The 26,672-nt window shown below is 36.7% G+C and overlaps 3 protein-coding genes across 3 annotated transcripts; 2 read left to right on the top strand and 1 right to left on the bottom strand.

The window, feature by feature from the left end:
• The first annotated feature begins 10,222 nt into the window (after positions 1-10,222).
• LOC147866810 (putative pentatricopeptide repeat-containing protein At3g47840) lies at positions 10,223-13,023 on the top strand. The gene has a single exon (XM_087317300.1). It carries the CDS (start codon positions 10,249-10,251, stop codon positions 12,247-12,249), a length of 2,001 nt encoding a protein of 666 aa, XP_087173426.1. The 5' UTR covers positions 10,223-10,248; the 3' UTR covers positions 12,250-13,023.
• Positions 13,024-13,965: 942 nt separating this feature from the next.
• On the top strand, positions 13,966-15,927 carry LOC147866809 (F-box/kelch-repeat protein At5g60570-like). The gene is made up of 2 exons (XM_087317299.1): positions 13,966-14,071; positions 14,134-15,927. Exons 1-2 carry the CDS (start codon positions 13,990-13,992, stop codon positions 15,564-15,566), a joined length of 1,515 nt encoding a protein of 504 aa, XP_087173425.1. The 5' UTR covers positions 13,966-13,989; the 3' UTR covers positions 15,567-15,927.
• An 825-nt stretch (positions 15,928-16,752) lies between these two features.
• LOC147866808 (uncharacterized) lies at positions 16,753-20,959 on the bottom strand. Its single transcript, XM_087317297.1, has 5 exons — positions 20,630-20,959; positions 19,962-20,065; positions 19,641-19,817; positions 17,356-19,064; positions 16,753-17,248 (listed from the first exon to the last, which is right to left on the bottom strand). The coding sequence occupies exons 1-5, from the start codon at positions 20,923-20,925 to the stop codon at positions 17,069-17,071; spliced, it is 2,466 nt and encodes an 821-aa protein (XP_087173423.1). The 5' UTR covers positions 20,926-20,959; the 3' UTR covers positions 16,753-17,068.
• Between the last annotated feature and the right edge of the window lie 5,713 nt (positions 20,960-26,672).

Genomic DNA, 26,672 nt, shown 5'->3' with positions numbered 1-26,672 from the left:
TGAATTAGGGATTAGAGTCCCATCCTAACTCGTAGTAAACATGAACTCAATTGGCACCTAATGATGACTTGTCTTCACCAATATAAACAACCCACACATTGCTATACTTGAGTAGTTCCCGTTATCCAACCAAATTGTAAGTTGATTTGCTTGCCATTGCATTACAAGCCTTATAAGTTGTTTATCAATCAACCATGACACAATTCTATGGCTTCACAACCTTATGCCTAAATACATGTTACATAATATGCAATAAGGGAAGTGCTTGAGTACTAGACACACAAGTAAACAAAAATACAACATATTTACTGTACATTATGAGGGTATGAAACCAATACTAGTATTACAAATCAATGCATTTGCATTACAAATCATAGTAGATGTGTAGGGTAGTTACCATTCATAGGATTATAATTTATAATAATCTATTTACAACATAATGTTTATGTTTGATCAATACATACTAACATGATATTGTTTATAAAAATTTGTACTTTTAATCCAATTGAGTAAGCTATTAAGTATTTAGAAATTGATTAATAACAATATTTATTGTTGATTAAGTCATTGGAAATAATAATAGACTCATTATTTACCAACAATCATGTGTATTATCTATTATTGAGCCACAAACATAAAGGAGATGTATCATACATGCTAGTGGTTGGAACCCATTTGATACGAATAGGTGAAATTTAGGTGATTAAGTAATTGGAAAATATAATAGATTCATTATTTACCAACAATCATGTGTACTATATGTTATTGAGCCGCAAACATGAAGGAGATGTATCATACATGCTAGTTGTTGGGACCCATTTGGTACGAATAGGTGAAATTTTCTAGGTGATGTGTTAGTGGGCAATTCTATATCCACTAATTATAGATAGAGCTTTGGCTTTGCAACTAGAAGAGGGTAGGCCAACTCTAACACGCCTTAAGCTCTCCAACTCAAAAGATGGACCATTTTGTCACTAAGTGTATGGATTTGCTTGACTCCTTAAGGGCCTTCCTCGGACCTCCCCCATTTTAGTCAACGAAGAGTCCTCCAACACTCATACCCTTAGTACAACATATGCCAACATCCGCCATTGATTTATCTTGGGAAATACATTTTAGAGAGGAATGATCGTCTTTTGCATGTACACTTGCCCTCACATTCCACATCATTGCACATAGAGGCTATACATACATATCTTGCTTTTCTTTATGGGTCAACTTTAGAGTAACGTGTTTCTTTGCTAATCCAATATTAATTGCATTCAAATTCTATATGTACGTTCAAGTACTATCCATGATTCAAGGAGGGCTAATTTAATTTTCAAGTTTATGCAAAGCCAAAGCATTTGACAACACTTTTGGGACCATACAAACATTGGGAAGAGAAACCCAAAAAAAGAACTTGAGCCACGATTGTCTTCAATCTCGTACATTTGGTAGAGAAAGATGATGTAAGAATTACCACGTAGATACTAAAGGACGGGAAGAAACAATAACATTTCAGTTGGACTCTCCTTTTATCACTTACATTCCTAAAATCTTTTCATGTGTCTGGGATCATTCCCATAGAGAATATCAAAATATGGCGACTTCAAATTTACCATCAAACTCCAACATTCATAGTTATTGTGCATTTAGCTAACTTTAATATCATACTAATTTTTATGTGACATCCAAACAATCATAACATTGTGTCACACCCTTTCATTTAAAAAAACTTAGAAATACACCATGTTTTTCTTTATTCACCCAAGTACCCTCAGTCAACCCTCAAAAGGGAGGAAAAGAGGATGAGTTGACCATTTGACCATATAATGGCTTGAATAGCACATACAATTGATCAAGATAGGTTTGACCAACGCATCTAGGGAAATAATGAAACCCTACAAGCATTTGAGGTAAATAAAGAAGACGTCATGGCTATTTCATAGTTCTCCCTGTTGTTTATTTCATACATAACACTTTATATGTAATTATTGACAAAAAACATCATCATTAGCTCATTGTTGTTGTGTGCTGGTGCATGCACACATTGACATAATCTACACTTCCATTAGCGCAAAATGTTTCGTAATTATCATAATCACTTCATTTTAATTGGCATCATTCCAAGCCCTCAAGATTATGTTCATGCAATATAGTGCATCCTTGGCACATGCATGCGTGCATACAAATGGTATTTCAATGATTTTAGCAACGTGTGATTGCATGTTCAATACATTAAAGTTATAGTTGACTCATCAAAGTTGTCTCGAGATATAGTCCAATCTATTTATTATATCATGATTACTAGCGTTTCAAACTACAATCACTATAGCGGTGTACAATATATATACATCATGATAGTTGTAGACAATGTATGACAATGTAAGACAATAGAGAAGCCATCATTATAGTTGATGAAAGCATGTTCAAATAGTTTTGAAATGTACACATGTCACCACCTAAGATTTATATCTTGGAAACTTGTTTATAGGTGATTGGGAGTTTCGAGTAATATTTAATGGCCTACCTCGTTATTTAAAGCAAGGAAGAAGAAATTCATAGATAGATACATATATGTATATATATATATATATATATAGACACATAATACCATAAATGCAGTAACATATCGCTCGATATATACATACATATGTGTCTATGTATAAACTTAAAATGACTTTTTTGGGAAAAAAAAAAACTTCAAATGACTTCTTTATTCTACTTAAATTGTTCATTCACCAACAATATCCAAAGTGTTGTCAGATTGCTAAACTCTTGTCATCTCTAACACAGTTAATATTGACTGGTTATCGAATGTAGACCTAGTGGGACATCTATTGGCAAGATATATCTATATTACTCTAACATCAACTACAATACCTCTATGGTGTCATTTAAAAAAATCCCCAATAGACTAGGGGAGAATCTATCAAAGATAGAACTCATATCCTACCTAGTACCCATTCACCTAAGGTAGGGAGCACTCATACATGCCTCACCTTCAACCTACTCATCACCACATGCTCATTTCATAGTGGCTACATTGATTGATACTAGTACCTTACACAAGCATTTGGTAGAAAAGAAACATACATATGTACATATACAAACTAGTTTTTGAGCCTAATGTACATGAAGAAATATTATAAGATACACACCAAGATTCAACCTCATGACCTAAGTCAATCACTTTTGGTTGCCATGTATTTGTGTTCCTGTTAGAGAACCTCAACATTTTATCACAATATGTTCAGAGTTAAAAATGCATGTGACATAAGCTCAAAGTTTTTTTTTTATTCTAAAAGAAAGATACACCATGGTATATTACTTGAGAAATGCACATCGAGAAAATAGAAGGAGACATTTAATCTCACTTCTATCGTGATATGAAGGTTAATACCAACATCTGATCAAATAGATGATATCATATAAGAAAGAAGTGGAGCAAAAACTATGGGCTATGCAACAAAAAAGAAGGTATGACATAATTCCACCTTAGACCAAAAGTTGTATCTGAAAATAAGTGAATCCCTTGTCATCGTTTCTTAAAGTCCACTTGATGTTGCCATAGAACATAAGCTCAAAGTTATCTTTTCATACAAACCATAGCCTTCAACATATCCACCAATCACACACTCCTAAGTGATGCAATTTACAACACTACAATTCCTTCAAGGAAAATTATTAGGTTATGGTCATCATGTTCAACTTCTCTTGAAACTTGAGTTGTCCGAAACTCAAGCATCTCAACTTAAGGCTCTTGTGGAAGTGAAGTTATGAAGTTACATCCATTTAAGCTTTAGTACCAAATATTATCCCTCAAGTACCGACAAACCTCTTGGTTGTATTTATATGCAAACTTTTCTATCACATATTAACATATGATCGACATGATGAGTTCTATTCACTAGAGTGTCGGGCTATCCTAAAATCTAATCTAATGAATGACCTTATGACTTATGAGATTTTATGTTGTCTTGCATAATAATGTTTACCCAAATTTAACATCGTACAATTTCGTAAGCTCCATATTCTTAGAAACTACAATACTAAATTACATATATGATCTCTATACAAAATCTAGATTCAAGGGCATGTGCATGGCATGTGCTAAAACAATAGTGATGGCAATATGGTTTTCATATTGCAAATTGAAATTGAACCAAAATGAAACTATTGAGTTTAAACAAAATCTTTAATTGTAGGTTAGTTAGACCAACATTGTGGCTAATCGATGGCATAAGTTTGAAGCTTGAAACAAGGTAATTTCAATCACACATATTTTCTTCAAGGCGGGGGATACTTTCTTGTCCCATAAATGTTCATCTTTCTTATTAATGTGATAGAACCTATGAGGACACCACATCTTGCCCTAGTAATTGGGGATGACACATGTGGAATGCATATGAGAGGCCAATTAGATTGGGAAAAATTAAGGGGTGTTCCTCTAAATATATCCAACACCTCGAGCATAGTAAAACAAAATGGGACACACTCAATCTTGTCACACATATTACAAGATGTTGTAGTTTGGTGGGGGTGGATTTCATGATTTGGCATGTGTGAAGGGACGAAAGGGCAAAAAAAAGAAGTTGTGCAAAGGTTTAGTATTTTCGTCAAAGTGCTCTTTTTTTTCTTTTTTTCCAAAAAAAATCTACTTCCATTAGTTAAGAAAAGTACATAGGATAATATATAACTCATATGTTACAAGCCACTTTGCAATGGCTACAAGATAAGCAACAAATCCTCGTCATAGAATTACTCGACAGACTCCCCTCAACATGAGCCTCACACAATCCACATTCAGCAAAGACACCCTCCAATCTCTTCACAATTCAGCACCTACCTCTATGTTTGGTACCCTAGGAGGAAACAACCACTGGGGTGGCTGATAAATCCACTTTGCATTGCCATCCACCATCTGTAACATCGGAGAACCTCTCCATTTAAGAAGGACGCGATATCTAGCTTCTTCACTCGCATCAAAGGGCCCCTGAAGACTATCCAACTTTCCTTGTAGCGTAGAAATAAGATTAAACCAAATCGTCATTAAACTCTATAGAAGTATAATCTAAATGGTAAGACCTCACCATTGGAAACGAAAGGGTCGAGGGTGCATGGGAGGCACAAAGTGTGTGATAAAATGTTTAACTTGTACTTTGTAGAAACTAGGTGCATGGAAGGATAATTGCATGTAAAGAAAGAAGAATTATTTATTAGAAAGGAAAATTTATTTATTTATTTGGCAAGATCAATCGTCTAGGATTTGGGAGACGTTAAGTGTGATAAAATATTAACTTGTATTTTGTAAAAGCTAGGCGCATGAACGGACAAGTGCATGTAAAGAAGAGAGAATTATTTATTTCGTTGGCAAGAGATCATTTTTGGATCCATTGGCTATGGGTTTCCATCGCTTAGGCTTTAACGACAAGCCAAATCACTATGGCACATGGGAGACTTATAACAACCAAGGTGACATTGCACATGGAATGTCCACACTTAAACCATCGACAACCACAATATTGTAAATGGTGCAAGGCCTTTTTTGTGGACCACTCAGATAATTTTTGGAGAGCACTTAATGACCATTTTGGACAATGACTCTTGATATAACACCTATATCACCTAATAGAGTACCTAGACCATCCAAACAATTCATTTCACTTGAACAATCCTGCATACACACATAGAAATGAAGTTCTCAAAAGTGAAACTTGTCTTTCAGGAGATCAAATGCATTACCCACACAAAAACAAAACAAAAGTTTATCACAACTCAAAGAAATATGAAGAGGTTTATCCTCATTAAAACTAAGGTTGCTAGCAATATCTTCCCCATGTATGTATTGTGAATGAACACAAGGAAGCAATGTTGGGGATAAAACGTGCATTACAATAGCTAGAAATGAAATGCTTCAATTGTCAAGGTTCCCACATGGTGAGTGAATGCTTAATTAAACATTATTACTATAAATGTTGCTTCAAAATCCCTCGTTATTAGTGTGATTGACCACATCCAAGACCAACATGCCCAACACTTGATCTCATGGTTTCAAAAAGAAGCCAAATGCCAAGATTATGGTTGAGAATATCTAGTGCTTGATTACTCAAAGCAGAAGAAAAAGGTTGGCATGGACATATTGTTGGTCCTACCATTGAAGGTGGGAGTAAAAGTAGTCACCCAGGCCCAATCGATAACATACAACCTAGAATGACAAGGGTACAAAACTCAAACTATGACAAAAACAAAAGAAGTCATAAGAAATTTGGGCCTTTCCTCCGCAATAATTGAAGGTATATCATGTGTTAATGGAGATGAGGTAGGCTCTATAAGGCAAGGCATCTGGATTGCATATTAATGGGAGGAAGTCTAATCTCATCTTTTGTACTAAGAGGGCTTTGGAATGTCTTGGATGGCAAGGATCCATGATTAGAAAAGACTCCATTTTTTGACACTTCAGGTATCCATTGGGAGTGAATGTTACGAATGCCCATTTGATTGAACAAATGAATAACAATTTAAGGGATAAGTTCATGTATTGGAAGCCATAATCTCTAACCATTTCATGTAGGCTTGAAGGTTGTACGATGTATTATGTGTTAGGAAACAGGTCCCTCCGGATGGGAAGTAAGAAGAACAGTGTTGATGAGCAAACTCGGCCGGATAGGCCGAGGCCGAAACCGGATGTGTAGTACCCGACAACGAAAGACCCGATGAGAACCGGATGAGAAGTACCCGGAAACGGAAGACCCGGTGAGAACATCGGCCGAGGCCGAAACCGAATGTGTAGTACCCGGCAACGGAAGACCCGGTGAGAACTGGATGAGGAGTACCCGGAAACGGAAGACCCGGTGAGAACCGGATGACGAGTGCCCGGCAAGCGCCGGATGACGAGTGCCCGGCAAGCGCCGGATGATGCAGGCCCGGTGAGGAGTGCTCACCGGATGAAGGGACATATTCGTAAATATGTTTCTGAGAGTCCATCGGGGCTATACTTGTAAATAGCCGAAAAGTCATTTTTGTATAAATATGACTTAGGGCAAACTTAGTGTTGTGGTTGTCATTGTCGTTGTCACGATTGTGAGAGAGAAACCGTGTACAGAGAGAGAGAGAGAGAGTGAGTGAGCTCGAGATATAGAGAGGTCGTTGCCTTTGTTGTAACCGCCGCCTGTGGCGAAGATCGTGAGCACGAGGTCATTGCCTCCATGAGCTCACTATTGTAATCATTGTGATATAGTGACAGTTTGGAGTCTGTGGACTCCCGTGGTTTTTCCCTCTCAGGGTTTTCCACGTTAATATCCTGTGTATTCTCTTTTCTTTCTGTTTGTGCACTTACCTCCATTTTTCTCATTTCTTCTGTGTTCGACTGTACAAAGTGATTTACTCTTCGGTTGTTGCCGGAGACTATTCCGCGTATTCCTCAATATTATGGAACCCATGATATTATATTTTTTGGCATTCCTACCATGGACAAAGAAGGCTTGGCATTCCATTTTGCAACATCTTCAAATTTTGTTGTGGAGAAAGAGGGATAAGATGAGAATCATATGGGTTCCGTGGGACCATCTAACAACCCCAAGGAATTTGGGGAGAGCTGCAATTGCTTCGTTTGGGGACCAAAGAGGTGGGTGGGAGATGTATTTGAGGATCCATCTCAAAGAATTATGGATTTTGTTGAAAAATGACAGTTACTACACATCTTTCTTGTTTATGAGTTTATTTGGCAGTAACTATGGAATATAACATTGATGTGAAGTCATTTACCTATACAAACCGAAGAGTACAAAGGGATGACTGGCAAGGTCTGAATCCGTTTTAACAAGTGACTATTAATATCTTGTATCATTGCTCTATTGAGTCTTTTCTATGGTTATCATCTAAGGTTGAACAAGAATGGAAGGCTTATAACTTAGATTATGGATGGTGGCATATCTTGAAACATAGTTGGCACTCAAAATTCCCATATATAGCAAAGGTCTTCACTTGCAGAGTATCAATCGAGAATGTACCTTTAACTCTAACGTGAAATGGACTAGCAACAAGCAATTGCTTCTTTTGCATTGGTGAAGTGGAAGATAACACTCACCAATTCATACAATATCAGAGGGTTGGTTAGATTTGGAGCTACATTTCTCAGATTTGGAAAGATTTGTCACATTGTTATTTGATGCCAATGCAGTGGGTGTTTGCACCATTCACATAGGTTTCATGATCTATACAAAATACCATAAATATATATTATACAATAATCATAATGGATATTTAAACCAATGATCATAATTAGATATACCTAAGCTTTAACCAATATATTATCATCTTATATAAAGTATAGTTCTTTTAAAAAATCTAGACTACAAGCATAATGACATAATTTGTTCTCTTATTTCTATTTTCTTTTCTTGTTCTCATCTATCATTCACCCTATACATAATAGTGGTTACGTTGTCGCATAAACGTGTGTGCATGTGTTACTGGAGTGGGACCACAAGGGACTTGGACTAGGGAGTTGTAAAGATGGAGGAGTCAAAAGGGAGTAAGTCGAAGACGCATGCTAGTCGAAAGATCGAACTAGTCGAAGGCTCACGCTAGTCGAAAGATCAAATTAGTGAAAGGTTTGCGCCAATCAAAAGATCAAACTAGTTTATCCATGCGCCATACGACACGAACGGATGGGAGAGATTAATACACAATTAACGATTTATCATGTGATTAAGACCAAATGAAGTCATATTAGGATCTAGATTTTAGTTTATACAAGAAAATCCCTTTATGGAATAGGGTTTACAAGTTGCATAAGAAATAGAATGATGGTAACTTCAAGTTAGTGACAAGCTCAAGCAAGAGAAGAAAGTGAGAGGAAGCTTCCGGTGCAGGCGAGTCAAGTGGGCCACCGAGACCACAACTACCTCTGATGGCAGCGATGCCTCGAATCGGAGTAGAGTGCTCGTGCCACTCCGTCCTCCCAACAAACGACCTATTCTTGGCTATGACCTAACAGTAGATCGACTCAAAATCAAAGGCATAGATTGTTTTCCTATTTCTTATATATTGGGGATTGCAACAATAGGGTAGGCACCTATTTGCATCCTTAGCAACATATTGGTGAGAGGGTAACCATTGGAATGGATAAGCAAGAGAACACTTAATATTTCCATGTGTCCTATACCATGCTTCTAGAAAATGAGTTTGAATTTCACCTTCTTCTTCTTCTTCTTCTTTTCCCAACAATGGTTTATATTATGTCCAAAGCGATTTACATGATACATGGACACTTCCAAATACATAACAACCTCAACACAAATTTTTACCTTTTTTCCCAATTGCTCTTAGGTTGCCAAAAACATACATATCTCCCAAAGCATTGCCAAGAACAGTTGTACATGACCACATGCCTCATGTTGGAGGAGGAAATACCCAAAGAGGTGGTTGACACCTCCAATGTATACAACCATAACCATGAAGAAGACATTCATCCTTTCCCATCTCTTCTTAAAAACCTCTTGTTTTCGAAAGACTGCATTTGAATCGCCCTTGATAGCATCATATTCTCCTTTTAGTGTATGCATCAAAGTCAACCAAATCTCCTTGACTACATCCACAACATTCCATTGAATTTCTTGAAATATCCTTCGACGTCTACTAGTCCACAAAGCCCATAAGACTATTGAACTATTGAATTTCCAAAATGTTGTCATGCAGGTAGGATCGACATTATAACTTGACAACCATGTCTTAGTTGTTGTTAGCTAGTGGAGCACCCTATGCTTTATCATCTCCCTTCCCAATCGAACCGAATATTGAAAAAAAACGGAATCGGGCGAATATCCTCCCTTTATAACAAATGGCACAAACAACTTCTATTCTCTCCATATATTTACATTACGCACTCTTTTGCAACCGTAAATCTTTTTGTTCCATAACTTGTAGTTGACTACATGAGAAATAGAATCAAAGAAGGAACCACATAATTATATCAAGTAGTCATACTAACCGAACTATGATCATATGGATCATGCTGGTGTCATTTATACTTTGAGCTTATATGTATATGTACATGTATATATGTATATATATACATACATATACATATACATATACATATACGGTATACATATGGACATATACATATACTGTTACATATACTGTATACATACGGATATATATATATATGTATATATATACAGTTAGTTGTTGCAATGAATAGAAATTGTGGCTTGAATAAGAGAATTTGGGGGAATATATAGATCAGAATAGAGGAGAGACATGATGATGATGATGATGATGGGTACTGAACCTTCCACTTCATCTCCATTGATCCTGACCAGAGACGAGGCTGCCATCTCCTTGAAGAGACAACCCCTCCATCTCTCCCAAGCTCACCTCCTCCACTCGCACATCATCTTCTCGGGTCTCCTCCACCATGACATCTACATAGCAAACCTCCTCATCGGTATGTATCGGAATTGTGGCTCTTCGGAACATGCAAAACTCGTGTTTGAAAGAATGCCCGAAAGGTCGGTTGTTTCATGGACTGTTATGATGTCTGCATGTATAAGTAAAGACAAAAACCATAGCCACGAAGCTTTCCATGTCTACGAGGAGATGAAAAGCCAAGGGTTTGACCCGAACAGAGTAACATTGTTAACTCTTCTTAAGGCTTGTGTGGATGAAACCACGTGGGTATATGGAAAGATGATTCACGACCATGTGGTAAGTTGTGATTTGTATTATGGTGACTTGGCCCTTGCCACATCTCTAGTCAACATGTATGGTCGGTGTGGAGATGTTCAGAATGCTCGACTAGTGTTCGATCAAATGTCCAGACATAATTCGTCGGACCATGTCTTGTGGACAACAATGATCTCGGTCTACTCACAATGTGGCCTTGTCGACGAATCCCTAAGTCTCTTCCGGAAAATGCTCCTAGAAGAAGGTATAACGCCCACAGAAGTCACGTTCGTTGCTGCCCTTGGTGCTTGTGTTAACCCTATGTATCTTGAGGATGGGAAATTCATCCATATGAATGTTTCTAGTATGGGATTCGAGTCTAACCTCATTGTTGCAACCGCCCTGGTAAGCATGTACGGTAAGTGTGGCGACCCACATCTCGCTCGATCCGCATATGACAAGATTCTGAATCCTGATGTCATTGCGTCAACCTCGATGATCGTTGTTTACTCAAACTATGGCTACGGTGCTGAAGCTTTCCAGCTGTTTGAAAACCTTGTGGTTGAACCAAATGAAGTCACTTTGATCGGTGTTCTAGGAGCATGCTCGGACATGTCCAAAGGTTTGTTGATTCATCGATATGTTATAGAAAATGGGTTTGGCTCTAATATAATTCTCAGTACTGCCCTTATGAACATGTACGGTAGATGTGGATCACTACATAATGCTTGTGTGGTTTTCGACAAAATTCAACCTCGTGATATCATATGCTGGAATTCAATGGTGGGAGTTCATTCCCAATATGGAAATAGTAACCAAGCCATCAAATTGCTCCAAGAAATGCAACAAGAAGGAATAAAACCTGATAAATTCACCTTTATTAGTCTTCTTGCCGCATGCACAGGCCCTGCAGCCCTCGCCGATGGAATATTTATTCATGAGAATCTTAAAGCAAATGAACTGATGGAAAAAGATGTCGTTGTATGTAATGCTCTTGTGAACATGTATGCCAAATGTGGTGTTTGGGAAAAAGCGTACTCAGTGTTTGTTACCATGGATGAACACAATCTGATGTCTTGGAATGCCATTATTACCGGTTGTTGTCAACATGGACATGCTAGAGATGGTCTAAAACTCTTTGAATCTATGCAAAAAGAAGGGATCAAACCTGATGAAGTTACATACTTATGCCTTCTCAATGCATGTAGCCATGCAGGTCTTGTTGACGAGTGCTACAACTGTTTCCTTTCAATGCTCGAAAATGCGAACCTTAAGCCATGGATAGAGCATCTTACTTGTATAGTCAGCCTTCTTGGACGCTCAGGGAGATTAGATGATGCTGAGAATGTGATTCATAAGGCAAGATTTGAGCTTGATTCTGTTATATGGGTGACATTGCTTAGTGCTTGCCGGGAACATGGAGATGCTGAGCGAGCCAAACGGATAGCTAATACCATATTAAAGCTAAATCCCAAGCATGATGCAGCATGTGTATTGCTTGCAAACACTTATTCTGTCGATGGTCTAGGGGTTGATGTGGAAAAGATTGAACAAACAATGATGGCAGTGAGAGGAGTGGAAGTGCCAAAGTTGTGATGTATAGTTCATTGATGTTGCGGAGTGGATGTTCATATAAAAGAAGCACAAACGCATGTTTGTGCATTTTATGTATGCAGGTATGCATGCTCATGAATATATGGGTGGATGCATGCATGCATGTGTGTATATGTATGTATGCATGTTTACAGGTGTATATGTACGTATGTATGTATGCATATATACACATGTATATATGTACGTATGTATGTATGCATATATACACATGTATATATGTATGTGTGTGTGTGTGTGTGTGTGTATGTGCACATGTATTTGGATGGATGGTAGGGATTTGTGTCTCTACATGTGCTGGCAGAGAATTCTCCTGAGGAGAGTTTTTCACAGATTGCAATTCTTGACAGACATAAGCCATAAGGATTTGGATGTATGTTTGAAAGCTTACAATACGACCATATCTGAGGGGGTTGACTCATCACTTTTTACGAACTGTCCATCTCATGGTCTTAACAAAATTAAGAATTCAACTAACACGTGTTGGACCCATGTTGGATCAGTGTGATGAGGCAGACATTAGTTTAAATTACATAAGTTGGACATTTTTAAAGTGATGCAACAGACTCACCTACCAATAGCCAGAAGAATGGGATTGGTTTCAATTTCATAAGGCCACCTTGACACAATTTCTTATAGAGTTGAACTTCTGAGGTAGGATCCCCCACATATTTGTAAAAGCCATCTTGTGGGTGTGTAGAGTAGTATTCATTTCTACATTGGCTTTGTTGTGTGATTTATTAACCATCTTTGTGCTCATTGACTCTTTTGATAGACGCCAACTTGTTTTCTTTCCTTATAAGCTTTGTGGTTGTCACTCTTAGAGGTTTACATTGTAAGCATCGTCATAAAATTGAGAGAAACTAAGTTTGATCCTCAGCATTGTCCCATAGCTCATATTTGGTCTCTCATGAACTTTATACAGGCACATATAAGTGAACACATAGTGCATATCAATCGTATTCTATTCCAACCACTTCATTCCCAGCATCATAATTATCTGGATTCATATGTTGACACAAGAAGAACATGTGATCTATTTGTTATCTCCAGCATTCATATATGTATATACATACATGATATATGTTCATGCTGGTTTTCGATTGTACATGTATATATGTATGAACCAGATTGTGTTCATTTGACCCCAATTTTTATGATAAGATTAAAGCAAAACAAGATAGTGTTAAGGTGAAATGTGAAAGCATTATTGCATATAAGATAGTGTTATGGCAAAATGCGAAAGCATTCTTGCATGTAAGATAGTGTTAAGGCGAAATGTGAAAGCATTCTTGCATATAAGATACGTCTATATATTTCGAAAGGCTAGGAAATGATTGAGATTCTAGTATATCAAATTAGGTGTTCTGCTAAGTCCCAAGCTTGTAGCCCATGTTAATCCATTGCTTGAGCTATGCATGCAATTAATTACGGTACCTTACCCCTCATGTTTTTTGTTCCATGGGCTATATGGATGAAAATGTTTTAGGGCTCCTCACCATGGTGTCATATATTAGTAACATACATTGATCAGGGGTTTTGGGACCTTGACCTTGACCAAGACCAAGACCAAGACCGCCATAACAACAATGGCTATAGTGTGAAATGAACCTAGCCTTTTATGTGAGTTCATCATCAGTATCACAGTTTCTGAATATAAGCAAACAATAGAAACCAACAGAAGAAAGAAAACAGAGAAAGAAAGAGAGGGAGATAAGAAGGAGAATGGATGACAGGAAGAAGCAGAGGATCGGAGGGCACCATCAGAACAACAGGGGATGGCAGCTATGCTGCCACAACAGGAATGGTAAGTCTTCTTAGAGAGTTTTCCATCACTTATGCACAGACAAATTGACGTTGGCGTTACAGGATCAGATGAAGAAATAGGAACTGAAGAAGATGGAGAGAAAGAAACAGATATCGGATATGAAGATCCTGATCATGCTTATTGCCGACAAAAAACAGGAAATCATGGTCATGATAAAAAAGGAAAACAAGAGGATGATCATGGTGAAAAGGAAAACGATTATTATGATTATGTTCATGGTCATGGTCAATGTGACAGAGAAACAAATCGTTGTGAAAGTCATGGTCATAGTGAAAAAGAAGAGGGTGAAGGTCATGGTCATGGTCAAGAAAATGAAGAAGATCATGGTCACAGTGGTGATGAGGAGAAACAATGTCCTGGAGAGCATGATCATGCCCATGATGAGAGACTCCTACAGCCTCTCTTGCCCGGGCTGGATGAAGAAACCTCTCTCCGATGCATTTCACTTCTCCCAATCCGAGATCTCCGGAAACTTGCACTGCTCTCTGTCCGCCACCGAACCTTGCTTAAGTCTGGGGTAATGTTTGAGATCCGGAGGAACCAATGCTCATTCGAGGAGCATTTCATCTTCCTATCTCTGGGCGCTGACCCGAGCATATGGGCAGTCTACGATGTAAGAGAAGACACATGCGAGAGCCTCTCACCTGTGCACGCGTATGCATCCTCAGGACATCTAGAGCCGATTTGCATAGTGAACCATGTCATATGGTATGATCCCATCGGCAATTTCGACTATCGATATGACCACCTCATGAAACAATGGGAAGAGGCACCTCCCATGGTCAATAGGCGGAGCCTGTTTGCCTCCGCATCTGGTCCTGGCAATTTTGCATACGTGGCAGGCGGTTTGGGTCGCCCACACCGGCGCTGTACATCTCTCCGAGAAGAGGTTTCTGTGAACGCCCTCCAAACTGCTGAGGTTTATGATGCAAGGATGAATCGTTGGAGCCTTATCCCACCCATGCCCACCCCTCGTTTCAAATGCTCCGGTGTCATCATGAATGGAAAATTCTATGTGATTGGTGGCAAAGATGCAAACAATAAACCTCTTTCAAGTGCAGAGGAATACGACATACTCACAAGGACGTGGAGAACGATCGAGGATATGTATCTCATCAAGTCCAGGGCTGATATTTTCGATTGTATGCCGCCTTTGGTTGCGGTTTTACAGAATCGCCTTTATGCAGTAGAGGTCAATACAAGTACCCTCAAGGTCTATGAGAACCATTTTAATACATGGAAAGATGTAAGCAAGTTGCCAATCTTGGCGGATATTGGAAATGGTTGTGGGGTTATGTTTAAAGCCCTAGGAGATCATGGATTGTTAATCATGGGGGATCTTGGTGACCTTCTTTTCGGATGTTGCTGGTCGCCCGGCGAATCGTCCGAGTGGCGGGTCCTCTGCCATATCAATGTGCAACCTACATTTCATGGCCGCCAGTTTTTGTGCAACTGTCCAGTGATGTCGTGTTGAGAAATGCAATGGTTTGATCAAGGACCTAAAATAATGGCCATTGATAATCAAAAGGATTGGTGAAGCAAGCAAACATTGGCATTTGTGAAGCAATCAAACATTGGCATTTGTAAAGCAAGCAAACATTGCATATAGAGAAAGATTCCCAAACAACAACATCAATGTTGAACAATCAAGTAGTAATACTACGCCCTACACCCAGGAGTTGTAAGTGTGAAAACTGTACGTATATCAAAACCTAAATGTTGAAGAATCAAATTTCAAACATACACTCAACTGTAAACCCTGAATGTGAAAACCCTAAGTATGTGATCCATGTATACAACTGTCGGTATGGAAATGCTACTTCCTTTGTTGCTTTTGTGGGGGTATTCATGTGGGTTAAATATGAAAACTATAAGTATGTGATCCATGGATACAATTGTAGTTATAGAAATGCTACTTCCTTTGTTGCTTGTGGGGGTATTCATGTCTAAAGCTGCATGTAGTATATTTGCTCAAATATGAGAACTAGCAAAACAATTTTCTTTTGAACTCGCATAACTATTGTGATACTCCGTTAAGACCATCAAACAAGAATACATTTCTTGTAATGCAATTGTACCATAGACCACAACTTGTAAGGTAGTCAATCAACACCCTGTATGACAGGAAGGGTAAAGTTATGGCTTCCTAACCATTGAAAATGGGGAACAAGATTATCATAATTAACAATCACCAAATCTAAAACATAACCACCCAACGGACTTTTGCATACCAACATGCCAGAAATCTTTGCATGAGAAAACCTTTGGAAAATGAATTTGACCAAATCAAACCATCATGGCTTGGAGAAAAGAAATTGCTCCAAGCAAGAGCATATCTACCCTAAAAAATGCAATCTCCGAGAACACATCCAAAACATGAACTTTTTTTGCAATGAGATGTGTGGGACATCAAATAAGATGGTAAAATACATGGTACGATGACATCACATACCCATTTCTCAAATTCATTCTGGCTTCTTATATTATAACATTATAGTCCATTTAATGCTCAAATCATGCAATATTCGATCAGATGATTGTATGGCAAATGTTACCAACAACGAAGCCAATTGTAGATACACTCGTGATTCAAATTTGTCTTAAGATATACAATTGACAAGAAGATCTCAAAAATATATATATGAACAAAACACAAGACATAGTCAAAAATGTTTTGCTCAAAGGCATTGAGACCAAATTGATACATTGGTGGTTTTATTTTCAATATTCGATGGTGGTAGGCAAGTGAATTAGGGAATTGCCCCTTTTGTACAATACACTCTTTACAAGGACCAAAGAATAAAAAAGAACTCTACATGAGGCATGGATGTTATACAAAGTGAGATTGTGAGAATTTTGATTTTCCTCCAAGTAGGGCAAAATCAATGTTTCTTCAATGTATGGGGCAGTGTTGGTATAAAACTTGAGTTTTTACTATACGTTTACGTTCTCATTGAAGATTGTATCATCAACGCATCATAATCGCATGTGAATCAAGATATCGCCTATTCTACGCAATTCAGCTAGCGCAGATAAAGCACCAGCATGGCCCTTGTCAAATATGAAGGCATTGGTTGATGCATTTTTATCTGTTTCTCCACTAGGGCTCGAAGACACCCCTTTGTCTCTTACACTGCATAAGAATCTCTCGAGCACCTAGGGAAGAAAAGGAACATTACCATGATGGGTATCAAAACGGGAGAATTCAATTACATATGAAAACATAAATTGATCACTTGACATCGACAATACAATTCACTAACCTCAATGTTTTCAGCCATCACAAGACCAAGATTTTGTAATGACTTGCCTGGCATCTTCTCCATGTCTATATGATTAGGGTCGGTGTCCTTAGCAGAATTGATGCCTATAGTGTTGTAATCATCTGGATTTGACATCTCTTCTCTTGTCATATAAGATTGTGGTAATTCATTTTTATTATTGCAAAAGCACACTGTTTGGTCTTCTTTCGTATCCATCCCTGTTCCGACACCAACTTTGGACGTGCAATGACCTAGCTGTCCTTGTCTTTCGTCGTCATCTCCACTGTAAGCATCTGTTACAACCGAATTTGCATTATTTTTCTCATTCAGATGCAAGGGCTGTTGATGAACAGGACCTCTTTTGTCTGATTCTTCTATTAAAACACTGAGTGTACTGCTTCCTAGACCACTTTCGGATGATGCCTCCTCTTGGATCTGACCGAGTAAATTGCGCCGTGTTTGCTTCTTGTTGCCAGTACTGCCCATCGAAACAGAACCATTAACTTGCATATTTTCTTTCATCCTAGAAGCGTTGGCGTTGATCTTATTATCCTCAAGAACAACTTTATCAGATTCAAAACCATCTTCATTATTCGGTTCGACTTTCGGAAGAACCACAGTATTCATCCATCTCTCTTCCCAGTACGACTCTGGTGTTGAAGGCCTAACTTTCTTCTCAGGAGACCCTGTATATTGAAGATGGTTGAAAATCTTACTCGACGCAGGAACATATGATTCAAATGACGAGGAAAGTGATTGTTGCGAATTTCCTCTGATATGTTGAGGATACATTCCCGGAGATGAGAGATTTGTTTTCTGAGGCTCTTGTGATAGTATCCTCAACATCTTTGCATTCTCTATTAAGCTCCTCATGTCTGCTTTCTTCGGAAAATTGAGGAGCTTCTGTAAGCAACTCGTCGCATTCGGAGCAGCTAGCAGTGTGGGCCTCAAATAAAGCATCATCGAGACAGCAAAGTTGGAAATGAACAAACCTCTAGGAGAGCTCACAGTAACATCCTTAACATTTTTAGACAGTAGCATTTCTTCTTGGCAGATAGTATTCGATGAAAAAATAGCATCCCAAAGCACAAGTAACTTTTCAAGGTCGAATTCACGCCCGAAAAGCACACGGAGCCATCGTAAGGAGAAAAACTGTGGCTCTACACCAAGCCCGACAAGATGTATATATAAAGGGAGATCCACTGACCCCAGAATATTATAAATTTCTGCAGAAGCTTCTAGCACTGGAGATAGCCCCTCACTTCCTTCCTTGAGAGAAGTGAAATAATCCGCCAAGACAACTTCGGATCCATTGCATCCACTCAATAATGAATCAAGCATACAATACGCATCGTGTTCCATAAATCTTCCGGATAAGAGTGCACCTAGCTCACCTTCGGCACCATAGCTATCACTACCCAATACCATTGTTTTTAAGTTGAATCCAAAGTCATCAGGCTTGACCAATGGTATGTCCTCAGGATGAACCCGGTGAACCCAATCTTCATCATTGGTGAACATTATATCATTCAATGCAGCTCTATTCGAAATGCTTTGTTTCCCTTCTTGTCTATTGTAAGAGATATTTTCCTCAACTAGGGAATCGAATCTGTCTTCAAAAGGATCCTCATACCTCTGCCTTACTTGAGAGAGATGTAGGATATCCATGTGAAGAACATAGACAAGAGGTGCAAGTAGCTCATGCATTCCTGGATAGAGATCAAATAAATAGTCATAGTAAATCTGGCTGAACAGGTAAAAGGATATTTTAGTTACAATGTGCATGCAAAAGCATAGTGAATATTTTGTTTCATGTGAGAATCAGGACTCACAGAAACTTGATGTTTAGTTCCAACGAAACCAAGGGTGGCTGTTCCTATTGAATTATTTTGGACAAATTTTGGCTGTTAGAATCAAGGTTTCTGAAACTTTCCTAAGAATTTTAATGATTTAATACTTAAATTAGCCGTGAAACATTGAACGCTATGGAAATTGAAAATATTAGCCAAACTTTTGAAAATTTTTAGAGTCGAAATATTTGCCCAGTATTTCAATCCTTCTGAGCTTTTGACCAATCCTTTATACTGGAAAGAGTTCTTATGAGGTTTCTTGATATTTACCCAACGTAATGTTAATTTTTTCTCCATCTACATAAAACTAGATTTATGCAACCACTTAAACAGGGAACAATCTCAATGAATCCAAAGTACTAGCAAAAACCTAGACTAACAAGTATTTCAATTAGTTCTAAAGAAATATGTTTGTGATAAATTTCAGCACATTACCTTGCCTATATCCATATTGAGGATGAATCAAAGCCCAGACCAACAAAATTCTTCTAAGCATAGCTTGGCAAGGAGAGCTCTGGAAGAAGCTTTCATGTTCTGGGTGGAGTCGTGTAACATCATTTTTTATGATACTTTCAAGCTCCGCATTTCTGAAATAACGACCCCATGTACTATCTGCAAATAGTCTCAAATTTTGGTTGTTTTGGTTATTTCGCTTATTTTCAACTTTTGTTTGAAAAAGTAAATTATTATTTTTTATTCTAAAAATTTATCATAAGACGAATAATTCAAGGGTTTCACTTTGTTGAGAAGTCTCACCAGGATCTTGAGATAATGGATTATCAATGGTCAGATTTTCCCCATTTTGAATGTCTTCCATGGTGTGGGGATCAACAACCAATCTTCTTCTAAATTCAGCATATCTGACACAAGTAAAAATGAAAACAGAATCACTGTTAATGCTTTGGAAAGTCTAAAATAAAGAAAGCTTTGAATTGTAGTATGCTTATGATATATATGGACATTATGCATGAGCATGGTGTATGAACATATGTATACAAGAAGGGGCAAAAGGCTATCTGAATTGGGGTATAGACATGATGGGTGGACATTATATGGACATATGTATGAAGAAAAAATCCTATGAATTGGGGTCTAGACACCGACATGGCATATGAACTTAATGTATGAAGAAAAAAATCCTATGAATTGGGGTCTAGACATGGGCATGGCAGATGAACTTAATGAGTGAACATGAGCTACAACATATCAGGTGGACAACAGAATTATGTGACATGAATAGCGGCTTATGAGCATTGTGTATGTATGCAGATGATGTATAGACAATTGTAAACAATGACATGGAGTATGAACATTATGTACCCATAGAAGTGATTTCTGTCTATGGATATAAATATAAAGGATGCAAAGGAAAAAGGGCTTATTTTTCAAACTTGGGCAGGAGTTCCATTCTGTGTTAAGACTACCTTCTCCTGCCATTGGCAGAAGCCCGCCGAAGGGATTCAATGGTGGCAGCAGGGGGAGGTGGTATAACACCCAAGAGGACACGCCATCGCAATCCACGCAGCCGGGGCTTGCACGCAGTTTCTGTACAATCCACAGGCACATCCCTCAACCTCCTCGGAGGTGTGATTGCAGTGATTGCCATCGTTGCTGCTGATGAGGATGAGGATGATGAAGATGAAGATGAAGATGACGAACTAGATGATGAGGATGATGAATCTGAATCAATATCGGAAGTATGTGACGCCTGTGACAGCATCTCTATCTATCTATCTATCTATCTGCACACTCTCCCCCCGCCACCAAAAAAAGAAAAAAGAAAAAAAGCTATGGATTTTGTGTAAATGGGATAAATTAGAGACAGAGTTAAAGAAAATGAAGACGCCAATAGATTGATTGCTCTGATCCAAACCTACCTCTCTCTCTCTCTCTCTCTCTCTCTCTCTCTCTCTCTCTGTGTGTTTTACTTTTCTTCTCTTTTCACTACAAAACTGGCTGAGAAAGAGAGCATAAACATGGAGGAGAATTAAAAGGAAGAGATCCTGCAGCAGAGCATTTGTTTGTGTAATTACGACGGACGGAAATAACAATCTATATGAAGAAGAAGAAGAAGAAGAAGAGGAAAGTTAGGGTTTACAGAAGAGGAAAGAGAAAGAGAATCGATCTCCATAGCCAAGAACAGATCCTAATTGGACAAGAGAGAGAGGATTTGTTTGAGGGGGGGGGGGGGGGATGAAAAACAGAGAGATTTAAGATTCCATGGGAGTATAAAAGCTGCTCTGCTGACAAGAAGAAGGAAGAAGGAAGAAGGAAGAGGACTCCTATATTTCTACATTCTTCTTTAATTTTAATTTCTTCTCCAATTTTGATTTCTTTTTCAATTTTAATTTCCAATTTTGATTTCTTTTTCAATTTTCATTTCTTTTTCAATTTTAATTTCTTCTCCATTTTGATTTCTTCTCCAACTTTGATTTCTTTTTCAATTTTAATTTCTTCTCCAATTTTAATTTCCAATTTTGATTTCTTTTTCAATTTTAATTTCTTCTCCAATTTTAATTTCCAATTTTGATTTCTTTTTCAATTTTAATTTCTTCTCCAATTTTAATTTCCAATTTTGATTTCTTTTTCAATTTTAATTTCTTTTCCAATTTTAATTTCTTCTCCAATTTTGATTTCTTCTTCAATTTTGATTTCTTTTTCTATTTTGATTTCTTTTTCAATTTTAATTTCTTTTTCAAATTTTAATTTCTGCTTCAATTTTTAATTTCTTTTTTTAATTTTTAACTTCTTTTTCAATTTTAATTTATTTTTCCAATTTTAATTTCTGCTTCAATTTAAATTTCTTTTTTCAATTTTTAATTTCTTTTTTCAATTTTTAATTTCTTTTTCAATTTTAATTTCTTTTTCAATTTTAATTTCTTTTTCAATTTTAATTTCTTTTTCAATTTTAATTTCTTTTTCAAATTTTAATTTCTGCTTCAATTTTAATTTATCTTTTCAATTTTTAATTTCTTTTTTCAATTTTTAATTTCTTTTTCAATTTTAATTTCTTTTTCAAATTTTAATTTCTGCTTCAATTTTAATTTCTTTTTTCAATTTTTAATTTCATTTTCAATTTTGATATTTTCATTTCCTTTTTTATTTTTCAATTTCGATCATTTCTTTTTTAATTTTTATCTCTTTTGTAATTTTTGATATCTGTTTTACTTCAATTTCTAATTTAATTTTAATTTAATCTTAATTTAATTTTAATTTAATTTTAATTTAATTTCTTTTTTAATTTTAATTTTAATTTCTTTTGTAACTTTGATATCTTCTTTTTTTCAATTTCTTCTTTAATCTTAATTTATTATTTCATTTTCCTAAGGATGTCGAGGCATATACATATCATTTATACTCTTTACCTTGGCCAAATTCATCCAAGAGTTTATCTTCTAGGAATACATATGTTACATACACATATATTGCTCTTGCCTTGCCCATATTCAACCAATATCTCCTGCATATATTATTACTCTTGTCTTGCCCAGATTCATCCACATTGAGTATCTGAGCATACATACCTTACTCTTGCCTTGCCCAGATTCATCCAAAGTGAGCATTTGAGCATATACGTACATTACCCTTGATTTGGCCAGATTCATCGAGATTGAGTATTTGAGTAGACATACATTACTCTTGCTTTCCATATTCTTCGAGATGATGATGATGATGGGCATCGCCTTCTTTTGCTCTACGTTTCACCGCCATCTCCATCACCCTAACCTCAAGGGTAGGCCTGGGAATTCAAAGTCCTAACCTCTTGCATTCACTCCTACAATGGACCCTTGCCTGCCACGTGGAAGTTGATGTCGTTGACTCTCGTCTCTTTTCTGCCCAGCTAGCTTGACCATGGGAGGTCATTGTGTACATATGTCTCCCTCTTGCCAAAGTGGGAACTATGTTGATCGGCAATGACTTTTCCCAACCCAAGGGAGTGTTATCACTCAAATTCCTAGCCTCCAACTAGGTATGTTGAGGTGAATGACATTCCCATTGACCAACTAGGTGGAAGTCCATTGTAGAAAGCTTGTGCTTCACCTTAGCCACGTAGAGATGAATCGTCCCCAATTGTCTACCGCACAACTATAATCTTTACGTATGCCCAACTAGACCCATAAGATTGCCACCTATTTTGATCCTAATCACCTCTACCATTTTTGTTTCAATCATTGATATTTCATCACCTTTTACACTTAGCCTTTAACTAAAATAGTTTTGATGCATGGACCTCATCTTTCAACTTTCTGCTCAACAACTTACAATTGTTTTTTGAACAATTGGGTCGATGTATTTTGTTTTCTCTATAATCCAAAAGAATCAAGAATCTAGTTGTCACCTGTTCTTAACATATGTCCCTCTCGACAATTGTGTTGTGCCCAATATGTTGTCTAGATGTAGTTTTTGTAATGATTATTTACATTTTCTTCAACATTATAATGGTTGATGGTTGTTGCCTAGCCAAGTTGATCATTGAATCTCTTGAGAGATAATTTTGTATTAATGTTTAAATATTTACAATAGGGATTAGGTTACGTTGAATCTCTTGAGCAATAAATTTGTATCAGTGTTTAAATATTTATAATAGGGATTATGCTAGTTAACATTCATATTCCCATGTATAGTATCTATACTAGGATATTTTCCATGGTTGAATGATTGAGAAGGTATATGTGGGTGTTATTTCTCGAGCACATTTTCAATCGTTTACTGTTTAAATTCACATCTTATATGGCAATTGATTGTTAAGTAAATATTGTATTAGTGTTGTTCAATAAAGTGAACAAGTGACTTTATATATTGTAAAATAGCATTGCACGTATTTGTAATTTCAACACTTAGAATCTTGGTTCTTCAAGTTTGTGCATTAACCTACTTAAAGTTGTCTATCATAGGGGATCCACATACAAGTAAACAATTTTATTAAGCATACCTAAAGTTGCAACAAAATACCTAAAAGTTTCGAAGCTTTTACAATGTTGATGCATGCAAGTGGCATCTAAGCTTTATGTGGTTTATTTGAATATAGATGATATATGATCATTGTCTTGCCGCATTTGTCCACCGAGCTATGTCTATTGTAAAATTGTGCCCATTTGTTCGTGTCCTTTTGCTTGAATCTTGGCATACAATGATCAATCATTTTTCATCAACATTCCCCCAACTAAGTGGATAAGATCTTCATATTTTGATTGTCGCCTCTAATTATTAGATTCTTGGTACATGATTTATTACATGGACTCCATCCTTTCGTGCAATTTGGTGGAGATTGCTTTGGATCACCACCTTTTGTTTCTTTACCTCAAGCTTATTGAATATTAACATATTTTTGACAATTAGGCAAAGATTGAGATTTCAAAATTTAAGCCTTTTGCTACTAATATGCATTCAAATCTTTATATATGATCGTCATTGTTACCTATGTAGAGATTAATATGCATTCTTTGGATCATCAAATTCTTTTGTCGAATCATTCCTTTGCATAAAGGACTATAATTCTTGTAGCTTTGCAAATGGATCCGAGTTGTCATCATGCTTCACTACTATAGTACATGTTTGTTATTGTTTCATCGTAATCAACAATTGCTCAAATACAAACGAAAAACATCTCTAATGTCATCCAAGTACAAATTTTACTTATTGTCGTACATAAAGCTAATCTAATTAATCTTGTAATGATCGCAATTCTACATTGTGACGACAACATTATTGGTATTCAACATTTGTAAGTTATAGTTACGTGGTTCACTGACTAATTTATAATTGGATTGCATAACATTCACAAGTCACATTCCATCATTTCAATATCCAAGACCTACAATAGCTAAATTGTCAACGAAACACCAAATAGCTTTTTCATAATACACTCATTTGTTTCAAAGGGAAATATATTATCTATAGCTCATCCAACACTTAACTAACTTCAATGTGAACCATGTGTTAATTGCTAGCAATATCGAATGGGCGTGACTTCATAATTTGAAGGTCAAAAAACAATTGCATATTTATAATCCATACCCAAATAGATGACCTTATGTGAAATAAATTATCTATGACATTCTAATGGGTGTTACATAATTATAATCCACACCCAAATAGATGACCTTATGTGAAATAACTTATCAATGACATCCTAATGTGTCAATTTGTAGGATGATTGCTTCACATGCCAACTACTAAGACTTCAACGTTCTCTATATATTCTGATAAGAGTTTGTTTGTTTGTAATTTAATGTTTTACATAGACACATAGTAAGATATTGACAATGTTTGTTTATCTATAAACCACGTGTTATGAGATTGTTGGGTTAGAGAATAATGTGTTCCTATCTCATATATGTTCAAATAATTTTTTTATAAGCAACTTACATTTAATATCATTCTTACAACGTGTGTACAAGTAGAAGTGTTTGATGTCTTCTTCCTAGTTTTATCTACACATGGTATTTTGTTGTCTTGAGGCTTGAGCAATTTGCATGGTATTATTATCATGTTTGCACAAGTATTACGCGTCCCCTTGGAATTTGTGTGGTTTTTGTAACCTACATGTTTATGGATCGGGCACTCCAATTCCTTCAAGTTTTACATGTACTCCAAAATTCAAATGTCTTTCCATATCCTCTCATCCATTATGCATAGTTTTTTTTGTACATTGTGTATTTAATGAAATCAAGCACATTACCTGTATTTTTCCACACATGGGTTAGATGAGTTTCCTCCAAAGCACTTTCTTAGGCATCTCTACCTCTTTTGCTAGGATTTGGATCCAAACTTTTCTTTTTCTTTCTTACTTTTTGTCTTATCAAGCTTCTCACACTAATTTACAATGAACAACCTTAGAAATTAATCTCCCTCGTTGTCTATGATTTATATTTCAATATTAACACTCACTAATTGGTTTACATTAAGTAGTTAGTTTGAAAGGATATGTATGTAGTCTCATATTCTTGAACTCGGTTAGAGTGTGATTCCCTAATTTATGTATAAGCCACCTTGTATAGTCTTTCTCTAATAATCTCTTCTAACTAATGGGAAAGTAGCTTCTTTTGGGGGGGGGGGGGGGAACACTCAATGATTGGCAAAATCTTCACTTTGTTTTTCTAGAACTTCAAGTTAGCATTAGCATTCCCATCTCTGAAATTTTGAAATCCTAAAGCTTATATCCAAGTTAGAATTGTAAAGATTCAAAAAGTATAACTCAATAGATGAAGAGTTGTTAGTTTTCTCTCTAAAAAAGAGCTTTCATTTGTACATTTGTATTGGGAATCACTTTATACTTTATGTTATGAAGTTGGATAGCATATGCATAAATGACACAATAGAATGCCTACAATTTCAGAGATACAACATACATGTCCTCACAATAACCCTAGGTTACATTATGCTTTGAATTGTGAGGGAAATGAGAAGACCATAGGTCTTTGGAATGTACGAGATCATTGCAAACATTATTAAAGTTATTAAATA

This window comes from Azolla caroliniana, unplaced genomic scaffold (genome assembly GCF_043228905.1).
Source record: "Azolla caroliniana isolate FFs.n. ecotype wild unplaced genomic scaffold, voAzoCaro1.0.p SCAF_3, whole genome shotgun sequence".
Classification (NCBI taxonomy): Eukaryota; Viridiplantae; Streptophyta; class Polypodiopsida; order Salviniales; family Salviniaceae; genus Azolla; species Azolla caroliniana.
This window is presented reverse-complemented; position numbering and strand designations above follow the sequence as displayed.

What these genes read in the sequence shown, in the direction of transcription:
- LOC147866810 (XM_087317300.1), top strand. Translation starts at nt 10,249, where the DNA reads ATGATGATGATGATGATGATGGGTACTGAACCTTCCACTTCATCTCCA.
- LOC147866809 (XM_087317299.1), top strand. Translation starts at nt 13,990, where the DNA reads ATGGATGACAGGAAGAAGCAGAGGATCGGAGGGCACCATCAGAACAAC. An exon ending in ATGCTGCCACAACAGGAATG is followed by an intron (nt 14,072 to 14,133) that starts GTAAGTCTTCTT and finishes TTGGCGTTACAG; the next exon opens with GATCAGATGAAGAAATAGGA.
- LOC147866808 (XM_087317297.1), bottom strand. Translation starts at nt 20,925, where the DNA reads ATGCTGTCACAGGCGTCACATACTTCCGATATTGATTCAGATTCATCA. An exon ending in TCCATTATCTCAAGATCCTG is followed by an intron (nt 19,818 to 19,961) that starts GTGAGACTTCTC and finishes GACTATTTGCAG; the next exon opens with ATAGTACATGGGGTCGTTAT. An exon ending in TCAATATGGATATAGGCAAG is followed by an intron (nt 19,065 to 19,640) that starts GTAATGTGCTGA and finishes ATCTCTATCCAG; the next exon opens with GAATGCATGAGCTACTTGCA.